This window comes from Salmo trutta, chromosome 8 (assembly GCF_901001165.1).
Source record: "Salmo trutta chromosome 8, fSalTru1.1, whole genome shotgun sequence".
Taxonomy (NCBI): domain Eukaryota; kingdom Metazoa; phylum Chordata; class Actinopteri; order Salmoniformes; family Salmonidae; genus Salmo; species Salmo trutta.
The window spans coordinates 1,020,444-1,046,196 of NC_042964.1; the positions used below are offsets into that span (position 1 = coordinate 1,020,444).

Genomic DNA, 25,753 nt, shown 5'->3' on the forward strand with positions numbered 1-25,753 from the left:
GTTGTCTAGGTCTCAGTAAGGAACTCCCCTCACCTGGTTGTCTAGGTCTCAGTAAGGAACTCTCCTCACCTGGTTGTCTAGGTCTCAGTAAGGAACTCTCCTCACCTGGTTGTCTAGGTCTCAGTAAGGAACTCTCCTCACCTGGTTGTCTAGGTCTCAGTAAGGAACTCCCCTCACCTGGTTGTCTAGGTCTCAGTAAGGAACTCTCCTCACCTGGTTGTCCAGGTCTCAGTAAGGAACTCTCCTCACCTGGTTGTCTAGGTCTCTCCTCACCTGGTTGTCCAGGTCTCAGTAAGGAACTCTCCTCACCTGGTTGTCTAGGTCTCAGTAAGGAACTCCCCTCACCTGGTTGTCTAGGTCTCAGTAAGGAACTCCCCTCATCTGGTTGTCTAGGTCTCAGTAAGGAACTCCCCTCACCTGGTTGTCTAGGTCTCAGTAAGGAACTCCCCTCACCTGTTTGTCTAGGTCTCAGTAAGGAACTCCCCTCACCTGGTTGTCTAGGTCTCAGTAAGGAACTCTCCTCACCTGGTTGTCTAGGCCTCAGTAAGGAAACGTCCTCACCTGGTTGTCCAGGTCTCAGTAAGGAACTCTCCTCACCTGGTTGTCTAGGTCTCAGTAAGGAACTCTCCTCACCTGGTTGTCTAGGTCTCAGTAAGGAACTCTCCTCACCTGGTTGTCCAGGTCTCAGTAAGGAACTCCCCTCACCTGGTTGTCCAGGTCTCAGTAAGGAACTCTCCTCACCTGGTTGTCTAGGTCTCAGTAAGGAACTCCCCTCACCTGGTTGTCTAGGTCTCCCCTCACCTGGCTGTCTAGGTCTCAGTAAGGAACTCTCCTCACCTGGTTGTCTAGGTCTCAGTAAGGAACTCTCCTCACCTGGTTGTCTAGGTCTCAGTAAGGAACTCCCCTCACCTGGTTGTCTAGGTCTCCCCTCACCTGGTTGTCTAGGTCTCAGTAAGGAACTCTCCTCACCTGGTTGTCTAGGTCTCAGTAAGGAACTCTCCTCACCTGGTTGTCTAGGTCTCAGTAAGGAACTCTCCTCACCTGGTTGTCCAGGTCTCAGTAAGGAACTCTCCTCACCTGGTTGTCTAGGTCTCAGTAAGGAACTCTCCTCACCTGGTTGTCTAGGTCTCAGTAAGGAACTCTCCTCACCTGGTTGTCTAGGTCTCAGTAAGGAACTCTCCTCACCTGGTTGTCTAGGTCTCAGTAAGGAACTCTCCTCACCTGGTTGTCTAGGTCTCAGTAAGGAACTCCCCTCACCTGGTTGTCTAGGTCTCAGTAAGGAACTCCCCTCACCTGGTTGTCTAGGTCTCAGTAAGGAACTCTCCTCACCTGGTTGTCTAGGTCTCAGTAAGGAACTCCCCTCACCTGGTTGTCTAGGTCTCAGTAAGGAACTCCCCTCACCTGGTTGTCTAGGTCTCAGTAAAGAACTCTCCTCACCTGGTTGTCTAGGTCTCAGTAAGGAACTCTCCTCACCTGGTTGTCCAGGTCTCAGTAAGGAACTCCCCTCACCTGGTTGTCCAGGTCTCAGTAAGGAACTCTCCTCACCTGGTTGTCCAGGTCTCAGTAAGGAACTCTCCTCACCTGGTTGTCTAGGTCTCAGTAAGGAACCGTCCTCACCTGGTTGTCCAGGTCTCAGTAAGGAACTCTCCTCACCTGGTTGTCTAGTTCTCAGTTAGGAACTCTCCTCACCTGGTTGTCTAGGTCTCAGTAAGGAACTCTCCTCACCTGGTTGTCTAGGTCTCAGTAAGGAACTCCCCTCACCTGGTTGTCTAGGTCTCAGTAAGGAACTCTCCTCACCTGGTTGTCTAGGTCTCAGTAAGGAACTCTCCTCACCTGGTTGTCTAGGTCTCAGTAAGGAACTCCCCTCACCTGGTTGTCTAGGTCTCAGTAAGGAACTCCCCTCACCTGGTTGTCTAGGTCTCAGTAAGGAACTCCCCTCACCTGGTTGTCTAGGTCTCAGTAAGGAACTTCCCTCACCTGGTTGTCTAGGTCTCAGTAAGGAACTCCCCTCACCTGGTTGTCTAGGTCTCAGTAAGGAACTTCCCTCACCTGGTTGTCTAGGTCTCAGTAAGGAACTCCCCTCACCTGGTTGTCTAGGTCTCAGTAAGGAACTCAGTAAGAGGGGGGGCAGTGCCCCTGTGACAGTGATTTTGGACCCCCTTGTGGCCCCCATAAATGTGAAGTATGAAATAATTCGTACATAACACATTTTTTTCTATCGTTCTTTTTTTTTTACATCCGTTATTAAACAGTGGCAACGCGGAACACTAATTTAACCCAGACATTTTCTAGAGGGACGGCTTTAGGGTGCAACACAGCAGTATCGTACCACATGCAAAACGATATGACAACAATAACGTCTATTATAACTGGCCCCAGCTTGGCCCCCCCCCCCCCCCTCTAACAGTACAACTGGCCCCTCTAACAGTACAACTGGCCCCCTCTAAACAGTATAACTGGCCCCCTCTAACAGTACAGCTGGCCCCTCTAACAGAACAACTGGCCCCAGCTTGGCCCCCCCTCTATCAGTACAACTGGCCCCTCTAACAGTACAACTGGCCCCTCTAACAGTACAACTGGCCCCTCTAACAGTACAACTGGCCCCTCTAACAGAACAACTGGCCCCAGCTTGGCCCCCCCCTCTAACAGTACAACAGGCCCCTCTAACAGTACAACTGGCCCCCTCTAACAGTACAACTGGCCCCCTCTAACAGTACAACTGGCCCCTCTAACAGTACAACTGGCCCCCCTCTATCAGTACAACTGGCCCCCTCTAACAGTACAACTGGCCCCAGCTTGGCCCCCCCTCTAACAGTACAACTGGCCCCTCTAACAGTACAACTGGCCCCAGCTTGGCCCCCCCTCTAACAGTACAACTGGCCCCAGCTTGGCCCCCCCTCTAACAGTACAACTGGCCACAGCTTGGCCCCCCCTCTAACAGTACAACTGGCCCCAGCTTGGCCCCCCCTCTAACAGTACAACTGGCCCCAGCTTGGCCCCCTCTCTAACAGTACAACTGGCCCCAGCTTGGCCCCCCCTCTAACAGTACAACTGGCCCCAACTTGGCCCCCCCTCTAACAGTACAACTGGCCCCAGCTTGGCCCCCCCTCTATCAGTACAACTGGCCCCAGCTTGGCCCCCCCTCTAACAGTACAACTGGCCCCAGCTTGGCCCCCTCTCTATCAGTACAACTGGCCCCAGCTTGGCCCCCTCTCTATCAGTACAACTGGCCCCAGCTTGGCCCCCTCTCTAACAGTACAACTGGCCCCAGCTTGGCCCCCCCCTCTAACAGTACAACTGGCCCCAGCTTGGCCCCCTCTCTAACAGTACAACTGGCCCCAGCTTGGCCCCCTCTCTAACAGTACAACTGGCCCCAGCTTGGCCCCCCCTCTAACAGTACAACTGGCCCCAGCTTGGCCCCCTCTCTATCAGTACAACTGGCCCCAGCTTGGCCCCCCTCTAACAGTACAACTGGCCCCAGCTTGGCCCCCCCTCTAACAGTACAACTGGCCCCAGCTTGGCCCCCCTCTAACAGTACAACTGGCCCCAGCTTGGCCCCCTCTCTAACAGTACAACTGGCCCCAGCTTGGCCCCCTCTCTAACAGTACAACTGGCCCCAGCTTGGCCCCCCCTCTAACAGTACAACTGGCCCCAGCTTGGCCCCCTCTCTAACAGAACAACTGGCCCCAGCTTGGCCCCCCCTCTAACAGTACAACTGGCCCCAGCTTGGCCCCCTCTCTAACAGTACAACTGGCCCCAGCTTGGCCCCCTCTCTAACAGAACAACTGGCCCCAGCTTGGCCCCCCCTCTAACAGTACAACTGGCCCCAGCTTGGCCCCCCCTCTAGGTGAAATGGTCTAGAACCACCTCTGAGTAGACCCTCCATGGAATGAGTTAGACACCCTTGCGGTATGGTAACTAATTGTCACACAAGCTAATAAATATAATAAACCTAATAATAATAATAATAATATTAAACCTAATAAATGTTTTATAATAACCATCATCTGTGAGACATTGCCTCAGCCTACTAGCTGGGACGTTCTGTATAATACCACTTTAATATTATCAAGTTGCTATCGTCTTCCATAGTCGTCCATGTATCTTCTGCTGTTTCATTGATACTTTGTTGTCTGATCAATTCAATCCGTCATGTACAGGTAACTACCAGAATTAAGGAAACATCCAAAATAAAGTGTTTTAATAGGGCTTTTGGGCGCAACCACCAACCAGAAATGAGCCTTGGCATAGATTCTACAAGTGGAACTCTATTGGAGGGATGTGACATCATTCTTCTATGAGAAATTGCATCATTTGGTGTTTTTGTTGACGGTGGTGGAGAACGCCATCTCAGGCGCCGCTCCAGAATCTCCCCGTAAGTGTTCAATTGGGTTTGAGATCTGGTGACTGAAACGGGCCTCGGCTTATGGTTTACATTATTTTCATGCTCATCAAACCATTCAGTGACCAGTCGTGCCCCGTGGATGGGGGACATTATCATCCAATGGGGGCAAAGCCAAGGTAGCAGGAATAATGGCCCGCCCAGCATTTATACGTGATCCTAATGCATGATGGGATGTGTTTTCCATTATTTTGGCAGTTCCATGTATGTACATATGCATCTCTAGCCTATGTGTTACACAATCAAATTTTGACATAGAAAAAAAACAATAGTTCACCTCGTCTCTAGAGACTGATTGTGGGTCAGTTTTGTGTTCCCCTACCCTAGTGGGTTAGAAAACGATTGAGTTAAATGAATCAGGTTCTAGATCTGTGCCTAGACCACCCCCACCTCTAGGGACTTTACTATGAAGCCGGTGTTAAGTTTTATTGCCACTCATAAGTTTCAATTTAGTTTCTGTAGCAGGTTGGCGAGGCCATAGATTTTAGAGAAAGGAGATTAGAATCCCGGCGGGAGATGAATGGAGAACCAACATAACGCTTCGCCCAGCAGGCTCACGACCAATCATCAGAACCAATATAAAGCTTCGCCCAGCAGGCCCACGACCAATCATCAGAACCAACATAACGCTTCGCCCAGCAGGCCCACGACCAATCATCAGAACCAACATAACGCTTCGCCCAGCAGGCTCACGACCAATCATCAGAACCAACATAACGCTTCGCCCAGCAGGCTCACGACCAATCATCGGAACCAACATAACGCTTCGCCCAGCAGGCTCACGACCAATCATCAGAACCAACATAACTCTTTGCCCAGCAGGCTCACGACCAATCATCAGAACCAACATAACGCTTCGCCCAGCAGGCTCACGACCAATCATCGGAACCAACATAACGCTTCGCCCAGCAGGCTCACGACCAATCATCAGAACCAACATAACGCTTCGCCCAGCAGGCTCACGACCAATCATCAGGGCTATATTTACGCAATCGCAATGTAGCGTTTTTCAGCATCCCAACAGCTTTACGGTTGAACGGTGATTGAAACAGAAACCGTCTAATCAACAAAAAACAGCAGTCAAATGGTATAAATATGTTGTTAATTTTAACAATGAGTTTGAGATTGTAATTTTAATTTGATTTTTTTTTTAAATGGAGAGTTGTTGAAGTCTGTCGTCTGCTATTTCGCAAAAGCAACCAATTCTGTTTAGTTGTGTGTTTCGTTTGAAATTAGTTTGCTACCTGGAAATGCTCAACCGGTGTCGCTCGTTCAGCCGACAAACTTTCAACCGGTTCTCCCCATTAAGCAACGAGTCGGAGTCAGAGGCCGAGCCTTCTCTGGTCTCTCCTCCACCCGTTACGGGGTCAGAGGCCGAGCCTTCTCTGGTCTCTGCTCCTCCCGTTACGGGTCAGAGGCAGAGCCTTCTCTGGTCTCTCCTCCTCCCGTTACGGGGTCAGAGGCCGAGCCTTCTCTGGTCTCTCCTCCACCCGTTACGGGGTCAGAGGCCGAGCCTTCTCTGGTCTCTACTCCTCCCGTTACGGGGTCAGAGGCAGAGCCTTCTCTGGTCTCTCCTCCTCCCGTTACGGGGTCAGAGGCCGAGCCTTCTCTGGTCTCTCCTCCACCCGTTACGGGGTCAGAGGCCGAGCCTTCTCTGGTCTCTCCTCCTCCCGTTACGGGGTCTGAGACCGAGCCTTCTCTGGTCTCTACTCCTCCCGTTACGGGGTCAGAGGCAGAGCCTTCTCTGGTCTCTACTCCTCCCGTTACGGGGTCAGAGGCAGAGCCTTCTCTGGTCTCTCCTCCTCCCGTTACGGGTTGAGGCCGAGCCTTCTCTGGTCTCTCCTCCTCCCGTTACGGGGTCAGAGGCAGAGCCTTCTCTGGTCTCTGCTCCTCCCGTTACGGGGTCTGAGACGCCGAAGCTTCCCACCATTAGCTCTGACAAATTGAAAACCCTAGTCATTGGCGACTCCATTACCCGTAGCATTAGACTTAAAACTGATCATCCAGCGATCATACACTGTTTACCAGGGGCAGGGCTACCGACGTTAAGGCTAACAGGCTGACCACGTGACGCGAGCGTTGCAAAATAAATTTAGAAATCTATGTTATTCAACAACAAGCTAGCCAAATAGGCCAAATTAGCTAGCAAGTGCAAGCTAACTAATTAAATTGCCATAAATGTTTAATGCTTTTCGACCTATCCCCAAATTAATATAATTGGTTCAGAGTTTGTTTTGATATTTTAACCTGCGTGTCGTGATTGTGTTTGGTGTAGGAGGACAAAATACATTTATGCACGATGGCGCACGATGGCGCACGATGGCGCACGATGGCGCACGCGCGCTGCCGGTTTGGGTTCCGAGCCGGCAGGGCTACCGACGTTAAGGCTAATCTAAAGACGGTGCTGGCTAAAGCTAAAACTGGCGAGTGTAGAGAGTATAGGGATATTGTTATCCACGTCGGCACCAACGATGTTAGGATGAAACAGTCAGAGGTCACCAAGCGCAACATAGCTTCAGCGTGTAAATCAGCTAGAAAGATGTGTCGGCATCGAGTAATTGTCTCTGGCCCCCTCCCAGTTAGGGGGAGTGATGAGCTCTACAGCAGAGTCTCACAACTCAATCGCTGGTTGAAAACTGTGTTCTGCCCCTCCCAAAAGATAGAATTTGTAGATAATTGGCCCGCTTTCTGGGACTCACTCACAAACAGGATCAAGCCTGGCCTGTTGAGGAGCGACGGACTCCATCCTAGCTGGAGGGGTGCTCTCATCTTATCTACGAACATAGACAGGGCTTTAACTCCTCTAGCTCCACAATGAGATAGGGTGCAGGCCAGGCAGCAGGCTGTTAGCCAGCCTGCCAGCTTAGTGGAGTTTGCCACTAGCACAGTCAGTGTAGTCAGCGCAGCTATCCCCATTGAGACCGTGTCTGTGCCTCGATCTAGGTTGGGCAAAACTAAACATCGCGGTGTTCGCCTTAGCAATCTCACTTGAATAAAGACCTCCTCCATTCCTGTCATTATTGAAAGAGATTGTGATACCTCACATCTCAAAATAGGGCAATTTACTTTTAGATCCCTCACTTCCAAGGCAGTTATAGTCATTGAACTAATCACTGATCATAATCTCAATGATCGGCTAGGAATCTTGATGTGATTGGCCTGACTGAAACATGGCTTAAGCCTGATGAATTTACTGTGTTAAATGAGGCCTCACCTCCTGGTTACACTAGTGACCATATCCCCCGTGCATCCCGCAAAGGCGGAGGTGTTGCTAACATTTATGATAGCAAATTTCAATTTACCAAAAAAAAAGACTGTACATTTGAGCTTCTAGTCATGAAATCTATGCAGCCTACTCAATCACTTTTTATAGCTACTGTTTACAGGCCTCCTGGGCCATATACAGCGTTCCTCACTGAGTTCCCTGAATTCTTATCGGACATTGTAGTCATAGCAGATAATATTCTGATTTTTGGTGACTTTAATATTCACATGGAAAAGCCCACAGACCCACTCCAAAAGGCTTTCGGAGCCATCATCGACTCAGTGGGTTTTGTCCAACATGTCTCCGGACCTACTCACTGTCACAGTCATACTCTGGACCTAGTATTGTCCCATGGAATAAATGTTGTGGATCTTCATGTTTTTCCTCATAATCCTGGACTATCGGACCACCATTTTATTACATTTGCAATCGCAACAAATAATCTACTCAGACCCCAACCAAGGATTATTAAAAGCCGTGCTATAAATTCTCAGATAAAGAGTACATAAATCGGTTAACCACCTAACTGAGGAACTCAATTTAACCTTGTGTAATACCCTAGATGCAATCGCACCCCTAAAAACTAAAAACATTTGCCACAAGAAACTAGCTCCCTGGTATACAGAAAATACCCGAGCTCTGAAGCTTCCAGAAAATACCTGAGCACTGAAGCTTCCAGAAAATACCCGAGCTCTGAAGCTTCCAGAAAATACCCGAGCCCTGAAGCTTCCAGAAAATACCCGAGCCCTGAAGCTTCCAGAAAATACCCGAGCCCTGAAGCTTCCAGAAAATACCCGAGCTCTGAAGCTTCCAGAAAATACCCGAGCTCTGAAGCTTCCAGAAAATACCCGAGCACTGAAGCTTCCAGAAAATACCAGAGCTCTGAAGCTTCCAGAAAATACCCAAGCCCTGAAGCTTCCAGAAAATACCTGAGCACTGAAGCTTCCAGAAAATACCCGAGCACTGAAGCTTCCAGAAAATACCCGAGCTCTGAAGCTTCCAGAAAATACCTGAGCACTGAAGCTTCCAGAAAATACCTGAGCTCTGAAGCTTCCAGAAAATACCCGAGCTCTGAAGCTTCCAGAAAATACCTGAGCCCTGAAGCTTCCAGAAAATACCCGAGCTCTGAAGCTTCCAGAAAATACCTGAGCCCTGAAGCTTCCAGAAAATACCCGAGCTCTGAAGCTTCCAGAAAATACCTGAACACTGAAGCTTCCAGAAAATTGGAACGGAAATGGAGCTACACCAAACTGTCAGTCTTCCGACTAGCTTGGAAAGACAGTATCGAAGAGCCCTCACTGCTGCTCGATCATCCTATTTTTCCAACTTAATTGAGGTGAATAAGAACAATCCTAAATGTATTTTTTATATTGTCACATAGCTAACTAAAAAGCAGCATTCCCCAACAGAGGATGGCTTTCACTTCAGCAGTGATACATTCATGAACTTCTTTGACGAAAAGATCATGATCATTAGAAAGCAAATTACGGATTCCTCTTTAAATCTGCGTATTTCTCCAAAGATCAGTTGTCCTGAGTCTGCACAACTCTGCCAGGACCTAGGATCAAGGGAGACAATCAAGTGTTTTAGTACTATATCTCTTGACACAATGATGAAAATAATCATGGCCTCTAAACCTTCAAGCTGCATACTGGACCCTATTCCAACTAAACTACTGAAAGAGCTACTTCCTGTGCTTGGCCCTCCTATGTTGAACATAATAAACGGCTCTCTATCCACCGGATGTGTACCAAACTCACTGAAAGTGGCAGTAATAAAGCCTCTCTTGAAAAAGCAAAACCTTGACCCAGAAAATATAAAAAAACTATCGGCCTATATCGAATCTTCCAAAGATACTTGTTCTAGGTCCCAAGAAACAAAGAGATCTTCTGTTGAATCTGACAATTCATCTTGATGGTTGATGGTTGTACAGTCGTCTCAAATAAAACTGTGAAGGACCTCGGCGTTACTCTGGACCCTGATCTCTCTTTTGACCAACATATCAAGACTGTTTCAAGGACAGCTTTTTTCCATCTACGTAACATTGCAAAACCTGAAACTTTCTGTCCAAAAAAGATGCAGAAAAATGAATCCATGCTTTTGTCACTTCTAGGTTAGACTACTGCAATGCTCTACTTTCCGGCTACCCGGATAAAGCACTAAATAAACTTCAGTTAGTGCTAAATACGGCTGCTAGAATCCTGACTAGAACCAAAAAATTTGATCATATTACTCCAGTGCTAGCCTCCCTACACTGGCTTCCTGTTAAGGCAAGGGCTGATTTCAAGGTTTTACTGCTAACCTACAAAGCATTACATGGGCTTGCTCCTACCTATCTTTCCGATTTGGTCCTGCCGTACATACCTACACGTACGCTACGGTCACAAGACGCGGGCCTCCTTACTGTCCCTAGAATTTCTAAGCAAACAGCTGGAGGCAGGGCTTTCTCCTATAGAGCTCCATTTTTATGGAATGGTCTGCCTATCCATGTGAGAGACGCAGACTCGATCTCAACCTTTAAGTCTTTATTGAAGACTTATCTCTTCAGTAGGTCCTATGATGGAGTGTAGTCTGGCCCAGGAGTGTGAAGGTGAATGGAAAGGCACTGGAGCGACGAACCGCCCTTGCTGTCTCTGCCTGGCCGGTTCCCTTTCTCTCCACTGGGATTCTCTGCCTCTAACCCTATTACAGGGGCTGAGTCACTGGCTTACTGGTGCTCTTCCATGCCATCCCTAGGAGGGGTGCGTCACTTGAGTGGGTGGAGTCACTGACGTGGTCTTCCTGTCCATGTTGCCCCCCCCCCCCGGGTTCGTGCCGTGGTGGAGATCTTCATGTGCTATACTCGGCCTTGTCTCAGGATGGTAAGTTGGTGGTTGAAGTTATCCTTCTAGTGGTGTGGGGGCTGTGCTTTGGCAAAGAGGGTGGGGTTATATCCTTCCTGTTTGGCCCTGTCGGGGGTATCGTCGGATGGGGCCACAGTGTCTCCCAACCCCTCCTGTCTCAGCCTCCAGTATTTATGCTGCAGTAGTTTATGTGTCGGGGGGCAAGGAGGGCAAGTCTGTTATATCTGGAGTATTTCTTCTGTCTTATCCAGTGTCCTGTGTGACTTTACCTATGCTCCCTCTAATTCTCTCTCTTTCTCTCTCTCTTTCTCTCTCTCTCTCTCTCGGAGGACCTGAGCCCTAGGACCGTGCCTCAGGGCTACCTGGCCTGATGACTCCTTGCTGTCCCCAGTCCACCTGGACGTGCTGCTGCTCCAGTTTCAACTGTTCTGCCTGCGGCTATGGAACCCTGATCTGTTCACCGGATGTGCTACCTGTCCCAGACCTGCTGTCCCAGACCTGCTGGAACCCTGACCTGTTCACCGGACGTGCTACCTGTCCCAGACCTGCTGTTTTCAACTCTCTAGAGACAGCAGGGGCGGTAGAGATACTCTCAATGATCGGCTATGAAAAGCCGACTGACATTGGTCAGGCAGGTGACCAAGAACCTGATGGTCACTCTGACAGAGCTCCAGAGTTCCTCTGTGGAGATGGGAGAACCTTCCAGAAGAACAACCATCTCTGCAGCACTCCACCAATCAGGCCTTTATGGTAGAGTGACCAGACGGAAGCCACTTCTCAGTAAAAGGCACATGACAGCCCACTTGGAGTTTGCCAAAAGGGACCTAAAGACTCTCAGACCACTAGAAACAAGATTCTATGGTCTGATGAAACCAAGATTAAACTTTTTGACCTGAATGCCAAGCTTCACGTCTGGAGGAAACCTGGCACCATCCCTATGGTGAAGCATGGTGGCGGCAGCATCATGCTGTGGGGAAGTATTTCAGAGGTAGGATCGAGGCAAAGATGAACGGAGAAAAGTACAGAGAGATCCTTGATGAAAACTTGCTCCAGAGCGCTCAGAACCTCAGATTGGGGCGAATGTTCACCTTCCAACAGGACACCGACCCTAAGCACACAACCAAAACAACGCAGGAGTGGCTTCGGGACAAGTCTCTGAATGTCCTTGAGTAGCCCAGCCAGAGCCCGGACTTGAGCCCGATGGAACATCTCTGAAGGGAGAGTAAGCAGGATGGTGATGAAGTCCAGGTGTGCTTAACGATGGTTGCCAGGACCGGTGGTTAGTAGACCATCGACGTCGAGCGCCGGCGGGAAGGAGCAAGAGTAGGCGTGCCACGTCGTCAACCGACAGATTGCTGTAACATATGATGTGGTTAACTGATATGTAAAATGCCTATCCAGGCCCATTTTGTATTATAGCAGTACTTCTCTACATATTCACAAACACGTGTACACACACACACACACACACTGATTATTTCAAACTTTTTTATTACTCGACACATGGAGGAATCACAACGTTTAATATACAAACGTTTTGGAACCTTTCAAAAAACAAAACACGTTTTTATCCATGCGACAGACCGTTTAGAAAGGAGGGGCTTATTCAACGAAAAGGATCCCCAGACCGTTTAGAGAGGAGGGGCTTATTCAAAGAAAAGGATCCCCAGACCGTTTAGAGAGGAGGGGCTTATTCAACGAAAAGGATCCCCAGACCGTTTAGAGAGGAGGGGCTTATTCAACGAAAAGGATCCCCAGACCGTTTAGAGAGGAGGGGCTTATTCAACGAAAAGGATCCCCAGACAGTTTAGAGAGGAGGGGCTTATTCAACGAAAAGGATCCCCAGACCGTTTAGAGAGGAGGGGCTTATTCAACGAAAAGGATCCCCAGACAGTTTAGAGAGGAGGGGCTTATTCAACGAAAAGGATCCCCAGACCGTTTAGAGAGGAGGGGCTTATTCAACGAAAAGGATCCCCAGACCGTTTAGAGAGGAGGGGCTTATTCAACGAAAAGGATCCCCAGACAGTTTAGAGAGGAGGGGCTTATTCAACGAAAAGGATCCCAAATGGCACCCTATTATTCCTTATATAGTGTACTACTTTCAAAGTAATGCACTATATAATGCACTATATGCAAAATTCAAAAGTAGTGGACGATATAGGGAATAGGGTGCTGTTTTGGGATGCAAACAAAATGTTTCTGGAATATTATGTGATGATTTCAGACAGTTCTGTAGTTGTACTCCTCTTGGAACATGAGGAAAAGAGCGGAACCTTCTGGAGTCCTTAAAGTTCTGTTCCTTTGCCAGTTAGTTAGTCGTGGTCTAACGACACTTGTCTTTAGAGTTCCAAAAGAAGAACCCTTGTTATAATCCATGATAACATCATCCATGGTTCAGTTAAATTATGGTCCAACAGTTCGCCCTGGTATTGTCCTAGTTTTAGACCTGCTTCGCCCTGGTATTGTCCTGGTATTGTCCTGGTATTGTCCTGGTTTTGTCCTGGTATTGTCCTAGTTTTAGACCTGGTATTGTCCTGGTTTTGTCCTGGTTTTGTCCTGGTATTGTCCTGGTTTTAGACCTGGTTTTGTCCTGGTTTTAGACCTGGTTTTGTCCTAGTATTGTCCTGGGTTTAGACCTGGTTTTAGACCTGGTATTGTCCTGGTTTTAGACCTGGTATTGTCCTGGTTTTGTCCTGGTATTGTCCTTGTATTGTCTTGGTATTGTCCTGGTTTTGTCCTGGTATTGTCCTGGTTTTAGACCTGGTATTGTCCTGGTTTTGTCCTGGTATTGTCCTGGTTTTAGACCTGGTTCGTCCTGGTTTTGTCCTGGTATTGTCCTGGTTTTGTCCTGGTATTGTCCTGGTTTTGTCCTGGTTTTAGACCTGGTTTTGTCCTGGTTTTAGACCTGGTTTTGTCCTGGTTTTAGACCTGGTATTGTCCTGGTTTTAGACCTGGTTTTGTCCTGGTTTTAGACCTGGTTCGTCCTGGTTTTGTCCTGGTATTGTCCTGGTTTTGTCCTGGTTTTGTCCTGGTTTTAGACCTGGTTTTGTCCTAGTTTTAGTCCTGGTTTTGTCCTGGTATTGTCCTGGTTTTTGACCTGGTATTGTCCTGGTTTTAGACCTGGTTAAAGGGTCAGCCCAGAGTTGAAGACCGGTCTGGAGTTAGAGAGAGGTGAGGCAATAAAGATCCATAGTTTCACATAGGGAGAAGTCCTGGTAGTATAGTAGTAGTAGTAGTAGTAGTAGTAGTAGTAGTAGTAGTAGTAGTAGTAGTAGTAGTAGTATTGTAGTAGTATTGTAGTAGTAGTAGTAGTAGTGTAGTCCACTGTAGTATAGTAGTAGTAGTAGTAGTAGTAGTAGTGTAGTTCACTGTAGTATAGTAGTAGTAGTAGTGTAGTCCACTGTAGTATAGTAGTAGTAGTGGTAGTGTAGTCCACTCTAGTATAGTAGTAGTAGTAGTATAGTCCACTGTAGTATAGTAGTAGTAGTAGTGTAGTAGTAGTAGTATAGTCCACTGTAGTATAGTAGTAGTGTAGTAGTAGTGTAGTCCACTGTAGTATAGTAGTAGTGTAGTAGTGTAGTCCACTGTAGTAGTGTAGTCCACTGTAGTATAGTAGTAGTGTAGTCCACTGTAGTATAGTAGTAGTGTAGTAGTAGTGTAGTATAGTAGTAGTGTAGTCCACTGTAGTGTAGTCCACTGTAGTAGTGTAGTAGTGTAGTAGTGTAGTAGTGGTAGTGTAGTCCACTGTAGTATAGTAGTAGTGTAGTAGTAGTGTAGTCCACTGTAGTATAGTAGTAGTGTAGTAGTAGTGTAGTCCACTGTAGTATAGTAGTAGTGTAGTAGTGTAGTCCACTGTAGTAGTGTAGTCCACTGTAGTATAGTAGTAGTGTAGTCCACTGTAGTATAGTAGTAGTGTAGTCCACTGTAGTATAGTAGTAGTGTAGTAGTAGTGTAGTAGTAGTGTTGTCCACTGTAGTATAGTAGTAGTGTAGTCCACTGTAGTAGTGTAGTAGTAGTGTAGTCCACTGTAGTAGTGTAATAGTGTAGTTCACTGTAGTATAGTAGTAGTGTAGTGTAGTAGTGTAGTTCACTGTAGTATAGTAGTAGTGTAGTGTAGTAGTGTAGTAGTGTAGTTCACTGTAGTATAGTAGTAGTGTAGTGTAGTAGTGTAGTAGTGTAGTCCACTGTAGTATAGTAGTAGTGTAGTAGTGTAGTCCACTGTAGTATAGTAGTAGTGTAGTAGTGTAGTCCACTGTAGTATAGTAGTAGTGTAGTAGTGTAGTCCACTGTAGTATAGTAGTAGTGTAGTAGTGTAGTAGTGTAGTCCACTGTAGTATAGTAGTAGTGTAGTAGTGTAGTTGGTTGGACCCCACTATTCAACTGCGGTCGGACCACTGACTGTAAAGTCTCCACTGACTGTAAAGTCTCCACTGACTGTAAAGTCTCCACTGACTGTAAAGTCTCCACTGACTGTAAAGTCTCCACTGACTGTAAAGTCTCCAAGTTGGGGTTTGGAGGTATAAGAGCTGTCTAAGTGCTAATGTGGTCATGTTGAGATTAAGTTGTGGTCCCATTGGAGTGGGGTTGTGGTCCCATTGGAGTGGGGTTGTGGTCACATTGTTGTGGTCCCATTGGAGTGGGGTTGTGGTCCCATTGGAGTGGGGTTGTGGTCCCATTGTTGTGGTCCCATTGGAGTGGGGTTGTGGTCCCATTGGAGTGGGGTTGTGGTCCCATTGGAGTGAGGTTGTGGTCACATTGGAGTGGGGTTGTGGTCCCATTGGAGTGGGGTTGTGGTCCCATTGTTGTGGTCCCATTGGAGTGGGGTTGTGGTCCCATTGGAGTGGGGTTGTGGTCACATTGTTGTGGTCCCATTGGAGTGGGGTTGTGGTCCCATTGGAGTGGGGTTGTGGTCACATTGTTGTGGTCCCATTGGAGTGGGGTTGTGGTCACATTGGAGTGGGGTTGTGGTCCCATTGGAGTGGGGTTGTGGTCCCATTGGAGTGGGGTTGTGGTCCCATTGGAGTGGGGTTGTGGTCCCATTGGAGTGGGTTGTGGTCCCATTGGAGTGGGGTTGTGGTCCCATTGGAGTGGGGTTGTGGTCCCATTGGAGTGGGGTTGTGGTCCCATTGGAGTGGGGTTGTGGTCCCATTGGAGTGGGGTTGTGGTCCCATTGGAGTGGGGTTGTGGTCCCATTGGAGTGGGGTTGTGGTCATATCTAGAAGAACCATCTGAAAGCTTCTCCACTGGGCACCGAGGGAGGACTCTGAGGAGAGAAGGAAACACACTGTTAAATACTGACCAGTGGGAATAGAGACTGGACTGTTAGAATACTGACCAGTGGGAATAGAGACTGGACTGTTAGAATACTGACCAGGAATAGAGACTGGACTGTTAGAATACTGACCAGTGGGAATAGAGACTGGACTGTTAGAATACTGACCAGTGGGAATAGAGACTGGACTGTTAGAATACTGACCAGTGGAATAGAGACTGGACTGTTAGAATACTGACCAGGAATAGAGACTGGACTGTTAGAATACTGACCAGGAATAGAGACTGGACTGTTAGAATACCGACCAGGAATAGAGACTGGACTGTTAGAATACTGACCAGTGGGAATAGAGACTGGACTGTTAGAATACTGACCAGGAATAGAGACTGGACTGTTAGAATACTGACCAGGAATAGAGACTGGACTGTTAGAATACTGACCAGTGGGAATAGAGACTGGACTGTTAGAATACTGACCAGTGGGAATAGAGACTGGACTGTTTAGAATACTGACCAGTGGGAATAGAGACTGGACTGTTAGAATACTGACCAGTGGGAATAGAGACTGGACTGTTAGAATACTGACCAGTGGGAATAGAGACTGGACTGTTAGAATACTGACCAGTGGAATAGAGAGTGGACTGTTAGAATACTGACCAGGAATAGAGACTGGACTGTTAGAATACTGACCAGTGGGAATAGAGACTGGACTGTTAGAATACTGACCAGTGGGAATAGAGACTGGACTGTTAGAATACTGACCAGTGGGAATAGAGACTGGACTGTTAGAATACTGACCAGTGGGAATAGAGACTGGACTGTTAGAATACTGACCAGTGGGAATAGAGACTGGACTGTTAGAATACTGACCAGTGGGAATAGAGACTGGACTGTTAGAATACTGACCAGTGGGAATAGAGACTGGACTGTTAGAATACTGACCAGGAATAGAGACTGGACTGTTAGAATACTGACCAGGAATAGAGACTGGACTGTTAGAATACTGACCAGGAATAGAGACTGGACTGTTAGAATACTGACCAGTGGGAATAGAGACTGGACTGTTAGAATACTGACCAGGAATAGAGACTGGACTGTTAGAATACCGACCAGGAATAGAGACTGGACTGTTAGAATACTGACCAGTGGGAATAGAGACTGGACTGTTAGAATACTGACCAGGAATAGAGACTGGACTGTTAGAATACTGACCAGTGGGAATAGAGACTCGACTGTTAGAATACTGACCAGTGGGAATAGAGACTGGACTGTTAGAATACTGACCAGGAATAGAGACTGGACTGTTAGAATACTGACCAGTGGGAATAGAGACTGGACTGTTAGAATACTGACCAGGAATAGAGACTGGACTGTTAGAATACTGACCAGTGGGAATAGAGACTGGACTGTTAGAATACTGACCAGTGGGAATAGAGACTGGACTGTTAGAATACTGACCAGTGGGAATAGAGACTGGACTGTTAGAATACTGACCAGTGGGAATAGAGACTGGACTGTTAGAATACTGACCAGGAATAGAGACTGGACTGTTAGAATACTGACCAGGAATAGAGACTGGACTGTTAGAATACTGACCAGGAATAGAGACTGGACTGTTAGAATACTGACCAGGAATAGAGACTGGACTGTTAGAATACTGACCAGTGGGAATAGAGACTGGACTGTTAGAATACTGACCAGTGGGAATAGAGACTGGAAAACCAAAGTTCCAAAGGCTGGGCCTAATATAGAGTATAAGAGGTCATACAATACGTTTTGTAGTGATTCATATGTTGATGATGTAAAGAATATTTGCTGGTGTGTAATGAGGAGCAACCAGACGCTGAACTGGACACATTCATGATGTTGCTTAACCCAGTTACTAATAAACACCCATGAAGAAAATGACTGTAAAAACTGTTAAATCCCTGTGGATTGATGAGGAATTGAATTTTATTTATTTTATTTCACCTTTATTTAACCAGGTAGGCAAGTTGAGAACAAGTTCTCATTTACAATTGCGACCTGGCCAAGATAAAGCAAAGCAGTTCGACAACATACAAAAACACAGAGTTACACATGGAGTAAAACAACATACAATCAATGATGCAGTAGAAAAAAATAAGACTATATACAATGTGAGCAAATGATGTGAGATAATGGAGGTAAAGGCAAAAAAATGCCATGGTGGCAAAGTAAATAAAGTATGGCAAGAAAAACACTGGAATGGTAGATTTGTAGTTTGAAGAAAGTTAAAAGTTAAAATATAAATAATATGATGCAAAGGAGCAAAATAAATAAAATAAATAAATACAGTAGGGGAAGAGGTAGTAGTTTGGGTTAAATTATAGATGGGCTATGTACAGGTGCAGTGATCTGTGAGCTGCTCTGACAGCTGGTGCTTAAAGCTAGTGAGGGAGATAAGTGTTTCCAGTTTCAGTGATATTTGTAGTTCGTTCCAGTCATTGGCAGCAGAGAACTGGAAGGAGAGGCGGCCAAAGGAGGAATTGGCTTTGGGGGTGACCAGAGAGATATACCTGCTGGAGCGCGTGCTACAGGTGGGTGCTGCTATGGTGACCAGTGAGCGGAGATAAGGGGGGACTTTACCTAGCAGGGTCTTGTAGATGACCTGGAGCCAATGTGTTTGGCGACGATTATGAAGTGAAGGCCAGTCAACAAGAGCATACAGGTCGCAGTGGTGGGTTGTATATGGGGCTTTGGTGACAAAACGGATGGCACTGTGATAGACTGCATCCAGCTTGTTGAGTAGGGTATTGGAGGCTATTTTGTAAATGACATCGCCGAAGTCGAGGATTGGTAGGATGGTCAGTTTTACGAGGGTATGTTTGGCAGCATGAGTGAAGGATGCTTTGTTGCGAAATAGGAAGCCAATTCTAGATTTCGCTTTGGATTGGAGATGATTGATGTGAGTCTGGAAGGAGAGTTTACAGTCTAACCAGACACCTAGGTATTTGTAGTTGTCCACAAATTCTAAGTTAGAACCGTCCAGAGAAGTTATGCTGGATGGGCGGGCAGGTGCAGGCAGCGATCGGTTGAAGAGCATGCATTTAGTTTTACTTGTGTTTAGGAGCAGTTGGAGACCACGGAAGGAGAGTTGAATGGCATTGAAGCTCGTCTGGAGGGTTGTTAACACAGTGTCCAAAGAAGGGCCAGAAGTATACAGAATGGTGTCGTCTGCGTAGAGGTGGATCAGAGATTCACCAGCAGCAAGAGCGACATCATTTATGTATACAGAGAAAAGAGTTGGCCCAAGAATTGAACCCTGTGGTACCCCCATAGAGACTGCCAGAGGTCCAGACAGTAGGCCCTCCGATTTGACACACTGAACTCTGTCAGAGAAGTAGTTGGTGAACCAGGCGACGCAATCGTTTGAGAAACCAAGGCTACTAAGTCTGCCGATGAGGATGTGGTGATTAACAGAGTCAAAAGCTTTGGCCAGGTCAATGAATACGGCAGCACAGTATTGTTTCTTATCGATGGCGGTTACGATGTCGTTTAGGACCTTGAGCGTGGCTGAGGTGCACCCATGACCAGCTCTGAAACCAGATTGCATAGCGGAGAGGGTGCGGTGGGATTCGAAATAGTCGGTAATCTGTTTGTTGACTTGGCTTTCGAATAATGTTGTGGTTGAGAGGGATGAGACTAAAGGTTTGAGGCAAATAAGTCTGACTGCACAACCGATTGGCAAACGTACTGCAAATGGAGGAATCATGTGACTAAACTGAATAAAAATAAGAAACTACACTATGAAACAAAGATAAATGATATAAAGAATGACAGTAAAAAAGCTTTGAAGCACCTTAAATGACATTTTGGGGAAAAAAAGGCTAAATTCATTGAATCAGATGCTCATTCATTACAAAACCTTAAACTACCTTAATGATTTTTTTCATTGGCAAGATTAACAATCTTAGGGATGACATGCCAAAAACAAACGCTGACACTACACATCCAAGTATATCCGACCAAATTATGAAGGACAAGCGTTTGTAATTTTTAATTCCGTAAAGTGAGTGTGGAAGAGGTGAATAAATGATTGTTGTCGATCAACAACGACAAGCCACCGGGGTCTGACAACTTGGATGGAAACTTACTGAGGATAATAGCGGACGGTATTGGCCACATCTTCAATTTAAGCCTACTAGAAAGTGTGTCCCCTCAGGCCTGGAGGGAAGCTGAAGTCATTCCGGTACCCTAGAATAGTAAAGCCCCCTTTACTGGCTCAAATAGCCGACCAATCAGCCTGTTACCATGCCTTAGTAAAGTTATAGACACAATTGTGTTTAACCAGATACAATGCTATTTCACAGTTAACAAATTGCCAACAGACTTTCAGCTTATAGGGAAGCACAGCACTTACACAAATGACTGATGATTGGCTGAGAGAAATTGGTGATAAAATGATTGCGGGGGCTGTTTTGTTAGACTTCAGTGCTGCTTTTGGTATTGAAACTAGTGCTCAGACACACAGCTCAGACAACCATACATACCCCACAAGACATGCCACCAGAGGTCTCTTCACAGTCCCCAAGTCCAGAACAGACTATGGGAGTGTAACGCGGGTCGTATAAAGGGGATCAAGGCGCAGAGTGCTTCATTTTAACTTTAATGAATAATACTTAAACAAAACGACAAAACGACCGACAACAGTTCCGTCAGGTGAACATACACTGAACAGAAAACAACTACCCACAAAAACCCAGGAAGAAAAACCCCCTACTTAAATATGATCTCTAATCAGAGGCAACGAGGATCAGCTGCCTCCAATTAGAGATCAATCCCAACATAGAAATAGAAAAACTAGAACTTAAACATAGAAATAGAAAACATAGAACAACCCAAAAACACCCCGTCAGGCCCTGACTTACTCTACTAATGAAAATGACATCTTACTAGGATCAGGACGTGGTATTGACATGTTGAATGCACCGAGCTGTCTGTCGAAACTACTGGCACACAGCTCAGACACCCATCCATACCCCACAAGACATGCCACCAGAGGTCTCTTCACAGTCCCCAAGTCCAGAACGGACTATGGGAGGCGCCACAGTACGACATAGAGCCATGACTACATGGAATAGCCACATCAAGTAACTGATGCAGCAGGAGAATCAGATATAAAAAAACAGATTAGAAAATACACCTTATGGAACAACGGGGACTGTGAAGAGACACAAACATAGAGACACACACACACACAAACACACGATAACATACGCACTATACACACACTTACACATGGATTTTGTGTTGTAGATATGTGGTAGAGGAGGAGGAGGGGCCTGAGGGCACACCCTTAGTGTGTTGTGAATTATGTAATTAATGTATTGTAATGTTTTTTAACGCCAGGAAGAGTAGCCGCTGCTTTTGCAGGAACTAATGGGGATCCACAATAAACCCCAGGAAGAGTAGCTGCTGCCTTGACAGGAACTAATGGGGATCCATAATAAACCCCAAGAAGAGTAGCTGCTGCCTTGGCTGGAACTAATGGGGATCCATAATAAACCCCAGAAAGAGTAGCTGCTGCCTTGGCAGGAACTAATGGGGATCCTTAATAAACCCCAGGAAGAGTAGCCGCTGCCTTGGCAGGAACTAATGGGGATCCATAATAAACCCCAGGAAGAGTAGCTTCTGCCTTGGCAGGAACTAATGGGGATCCATAATAAACCCCAGGAAGAGTAGCTGCTGCCTTGGCAGGAACTAATGGGGATCCATAATAAACCCCAAGAAGAGTAGCTGCTGCCTTGGCTGGAACTAATGGGGATCCATAATAAACCCCAGGAAGAGTAGCTGCTGCCTTGGCAGGAACTAATGGGGATCCATAATAAACCCCAGGAAGAGTAGCTGCTGCCTTGGCAGGAACTAATGGGGATCCATAATAAACCCCAGGAAGAGTAGCTGCTGCCTTGGCAGGAACTAAAGGGGATCCATAATAAACCCCAGGAAGAGTAGCTGCTGCCTTGGCAGGAACTAATGGGGATCCATAATAAACCCCAGGAAGAGTAGCTGCTGCCTTGGCAGGAACTAATGGGGATCCATAATAAACCCCAGGAAGAGTAGCTGCTGCCTTGGCAGGAACTAAAGGGGATCCACAATAAACCCCGGGAAGAGTAGCTGCTGCCTTGGCAGGAACTAATGGGGATCCGTAATAAACCCCGGGAAGAGTAGCTGCTGCCTTGGCAGGAACTAATGGGGATCCGTAATAAACCCCGGGAGGAGTAGCTGCTGCCTTGGCAGGAACTAATGGGGATCCGTAATAAACCCCGGGAAGAGTAGCTGCTGCCTTGGCAGGAACTAATAGGGATCCGTAATAAACCCCGGGAGGAGTAGCTGCTGCCTTGGCAGGAACTAATGGGGATCCGTAATAAACCCCGGGAAGAGTAGCTGCTGCCTTGGCAGGAACTAATGGGGATCCATAATAAACCCCAAGAAGAGTAACTGCTGCCTTGGCAGGAACTAATGGGGATCCACAATAAACCCCAGGAAGAGTAGCTGCTGCCTTGGCAGGAACTAATGGGGATCCATAATAAACCCCAGGAAGAGTAGCTGCTGCCTTGGCAGGAACTAATGGGGATCCGTAATAAACCCCAAGAAGAGTAGCTGCTGCCTTGGCAGGAACTAATGGGGATCCGTAATAAACCCCAAGAAGAGTAGCTGCTGCCTTGGCAGGAACTAATGGGGATCCGTAATAAACCCCGGGAAGAGTAGCTGCTGCCTTGGCAGGAACTAATGGGGATCCGTAATAAACCCCGGGAAGAGTAGCTGCTGCCTTGGCAGGAACTAATGGGGATCCGTAATAAACCCCGGGAAGAGTAGCTGCTGCCTTGGCAGGAACTAATGGGGATCCGTTATAAACCCCGGGAAGAGTAGCTGCTGCCTTGGCAGGAACTAATGGGGATCCGTAATAAACCCCGGGAAGAGTAGCTGCTGCCTTGGCAGGAACTAATGGGGATCCGTAATAAACCCCAGGAAGAGTAGCTGCTGTCTTGGCAGGAACTAATGGGAATCCATAATAAACCCCAGGAAGAGTAGCTGCTGCCTTGACAGGAACTAATGGGGATCCATAATAAATGCAAATACATTCCTCCCCTCTCCCTCTGTCCCTCTCCTCTCTCTCTCTCTCTCTCTCTCTCTCTCTCCCCCTCTCCCTCCTCCCTCCCTCCCTCCCTCCCTCCCTCCCTCCCTCCCTCCCTCCCTCCTCCTCTCTCATTATCCTCTCTTCCTCCCTCCTCCCATCCCTCCCTCCCTCCACCCTCTCTCCCTCATTCCTCCCTCCCTCCCTCTTCCTCTCCCTCTCTCCATCCTCTCTCCCTCATTCCTCCCTCCTCTCTCCCTCCCTCCATCCTCTCTCCCTCCCTTCTCCTCTCTCATTATCTTCTCTCTCTCTCTCCCTCCCTTCTCCTCTCTCATTATCTTCTCTCTCTCCTTCCCTCCCTCCTCCTCCCTCATTATCTTCTCTCTCTCCCCCCTCCTCTCCCAGAGGAACAGAGATAATCCCTCTCCTTGCAGCAAGGGAACATTCTAATGAGCCCCCCCTCACCCTGAACACACGTTGGGGTAGTGACACACTGCTAATCCTCCCGTTAGATGCTACGTTAGAAGGTTAGCCACCGCTAAATTCCCCACTATCTTCCCATTAGATGCTACGTTAGAAGGTTAGCCACCGCTAAATTCCCCACTATCTTCCCATTAGATGCTACGTTAGAAGGTTAGCCACCGCTAAATTCCCCACTATCTTCCCATTAGATGCTACGTTAGAAGGTTAGCCACCGCTAAATTCCCCTCTCCTCCCCCCAGCGTGGCGAGGACTCAGGGGTCTAATGCTGACGTGAACACACTTTACCTTTTACACTGGTTTACATTAGTCTGTATTATCACTGCAGACCTCAGTTCACACCACCAACTATCAGCCTGACACACTCTGCATCTCTCTGCAGGGGGTGTGTGTGAGAGAGAGAGAGAGAGAGAGAGAGAGGGAGGGAGAGAGAGAGAGGGAGGGAGAGAGAGGGAGAGAGAGAGGGGGAGGGAGAGAGAGGGAGAGAATGTGATAATGTGTGATGTGTAGTGTGTAGTGTGTAGTGTGTAGTGTGTAGTGTGTAGTGTGCTGTGGTGGTTACCTCTCTAACAGAACTGAGAGCAGCTGGTTCCCTAAAGGGACCTGAAAACCTGAAGTGGCAAACACACACACACACACACACACACACACACACACACACACACACACACACACACACACACACACACACACACACACACACACACTGACACACACACACACACACACACACACACACACACACACACACACACACACACACACACACACACACACACGCTGACACACACACACACGCTGACACACACACGCTGACAGACACACACAAACGTACTGGTAATTACAGTTAATTGGAGCTGGCAGAGCAGTGTGAGAAGAGTTGAATAACCCAGAGAGAGAGAGAGAGAAGAGAGACGGAGGGGAGGGGGGAGAGAGATTGCAATAGAGAGGAGAGAGATGAGGGGAGGGGGAGAGAGAGACAGCAGTAGAGAGAAGGAGAGAGATGGAGGGGAGGGGGAGAGAGAGACAGCAATAGAGAGAAGGAGAGAGATGGAGGGGAGGGGGAGAGAGAGACAGCAATAGAGAGGAGAGATGGAGGGGAGGGGGAGAGAGAGACAGCAGTAGAGAGAAGGAGAGAGATGGAGGGGAGGGGGAGAGAGAGACAGCAATAGAGAGGAGAGATGGAGGGGAGGGGGAGAGAGAGACAGCAGTAGAGAGAAGGAGAGAGATGGAGGGGAGGGGGGAGAGAGAGACAGCAGTAGAGAGGAGAGAGATGGAGGGGCGGGGGAGAGAGATACAGCAATAGAGAGGAGAGAGATGAGGGGAGGGGGAGAGAGAGACAGCAATAGAGAGGAGAGAGATGAGGGGAGGGGGAGAGAGAGACAGCAGTAGAGAGGAGAGAGATGAGGGGAGGGGGAGAGAGAGACAGCAGTAGAGAGGAGAGAGATGAGGGGAGGGGGAGAGAGACAGCAGTAGAGAGGAGAGAGATGAGGGGAGGGGGAGAGAGACAGCAGTAGAGAGGAGAGAGATGAGGGGAGGGGAAGAGAGAGACAGCAGTAGAGAGGAGAGAGATGAGGGGAGGGGGAGAGAGAGACAGCAATAGAGAGGAGAGGGGGAGAGAGAGAGCAATAGAGAGGAGAGACGGAGGAGAGGGGGAGAGAGAGACAGCAGTAGAGAGGAGAGAGATGAGGGGAGGGGGAGAGAGAGACAGCAATAGAGAGGAGAGACGGAGGAGAGGGGGAGAGAGAGACAGCAATAGAGAGGAGAGAGATGGAGAGGAGGGGAGAGAGAGACAGCAGTAGAGAGGAGAGACGGAGGAGAGGGGGAGAGACAGCAGTAGAGAGAAGGAGAGAGATGGAGGGGGAGAGAGAATGTTACTGTAGAAATGGACATTCTGGGCATTCTGCTGTAAAATGGACTCTACAGTAACATGGGCATTCTACTGTAAAATGGACTCTACAGTAACATGGGCATTCTGCTGTATAAATGGACTCTACAGTAACATGGGCATTCTGCTGTAAAAATGGACTCTACAGTAACATGGGCATTCTGCTGTAAAAAATGGACTCTACAGTAACATGGGCATTCTGCTGTAAAATGGACTCTACAGTAACATGGGCATTCTACTGTAAAATGGACTCTACAGTAACATGGGCATTCTGCTGTATAAATGGACTCTACAGTAACATGGGCATTCTGCTGTAAAAATGGACTCTACAGTAACATGGGCATTCTGCTGTAAAAAATGGACTCTACAGTAACATGGGCATTCTGCTGTAAAAATGGACTCTACAGTAACATGGGCATTCTACTGTAAAATGGACTCTACAGTAACATGAGCATTCTGCTGTAAAATGGACTCTACAGTTACATGGGCATTCTGCTGTAAAATGGAC

General features: G+C 47.6%; 1 protein-coding gene across 1 annotated transcript in view; it reads right to left on the reverse strand.

Annotated features, from left to right (window-relative positions):
- Positions 1 to 15,553: 15,553 nt before the first annotated feature.
- LOC115198022 (uncharacterized) overlaps positions 15,554 to 25,753 on the reverse strand; it is a 15,356-nt gene continuing 5,156 nt past the window's right edge. The window contains exon 2 of the mRNA XM_029759671.1: positions 15,554 to 15,773. Coding sequence (XP_029615531.1) covers positions 15,726 to 15,773 — 48 coding nt within the window. The 3' untranslated portion in view covers positions 15,554 to 15,725. The remainder of the gene's footprint in view (positions 15,774 to 25,753) is intronic.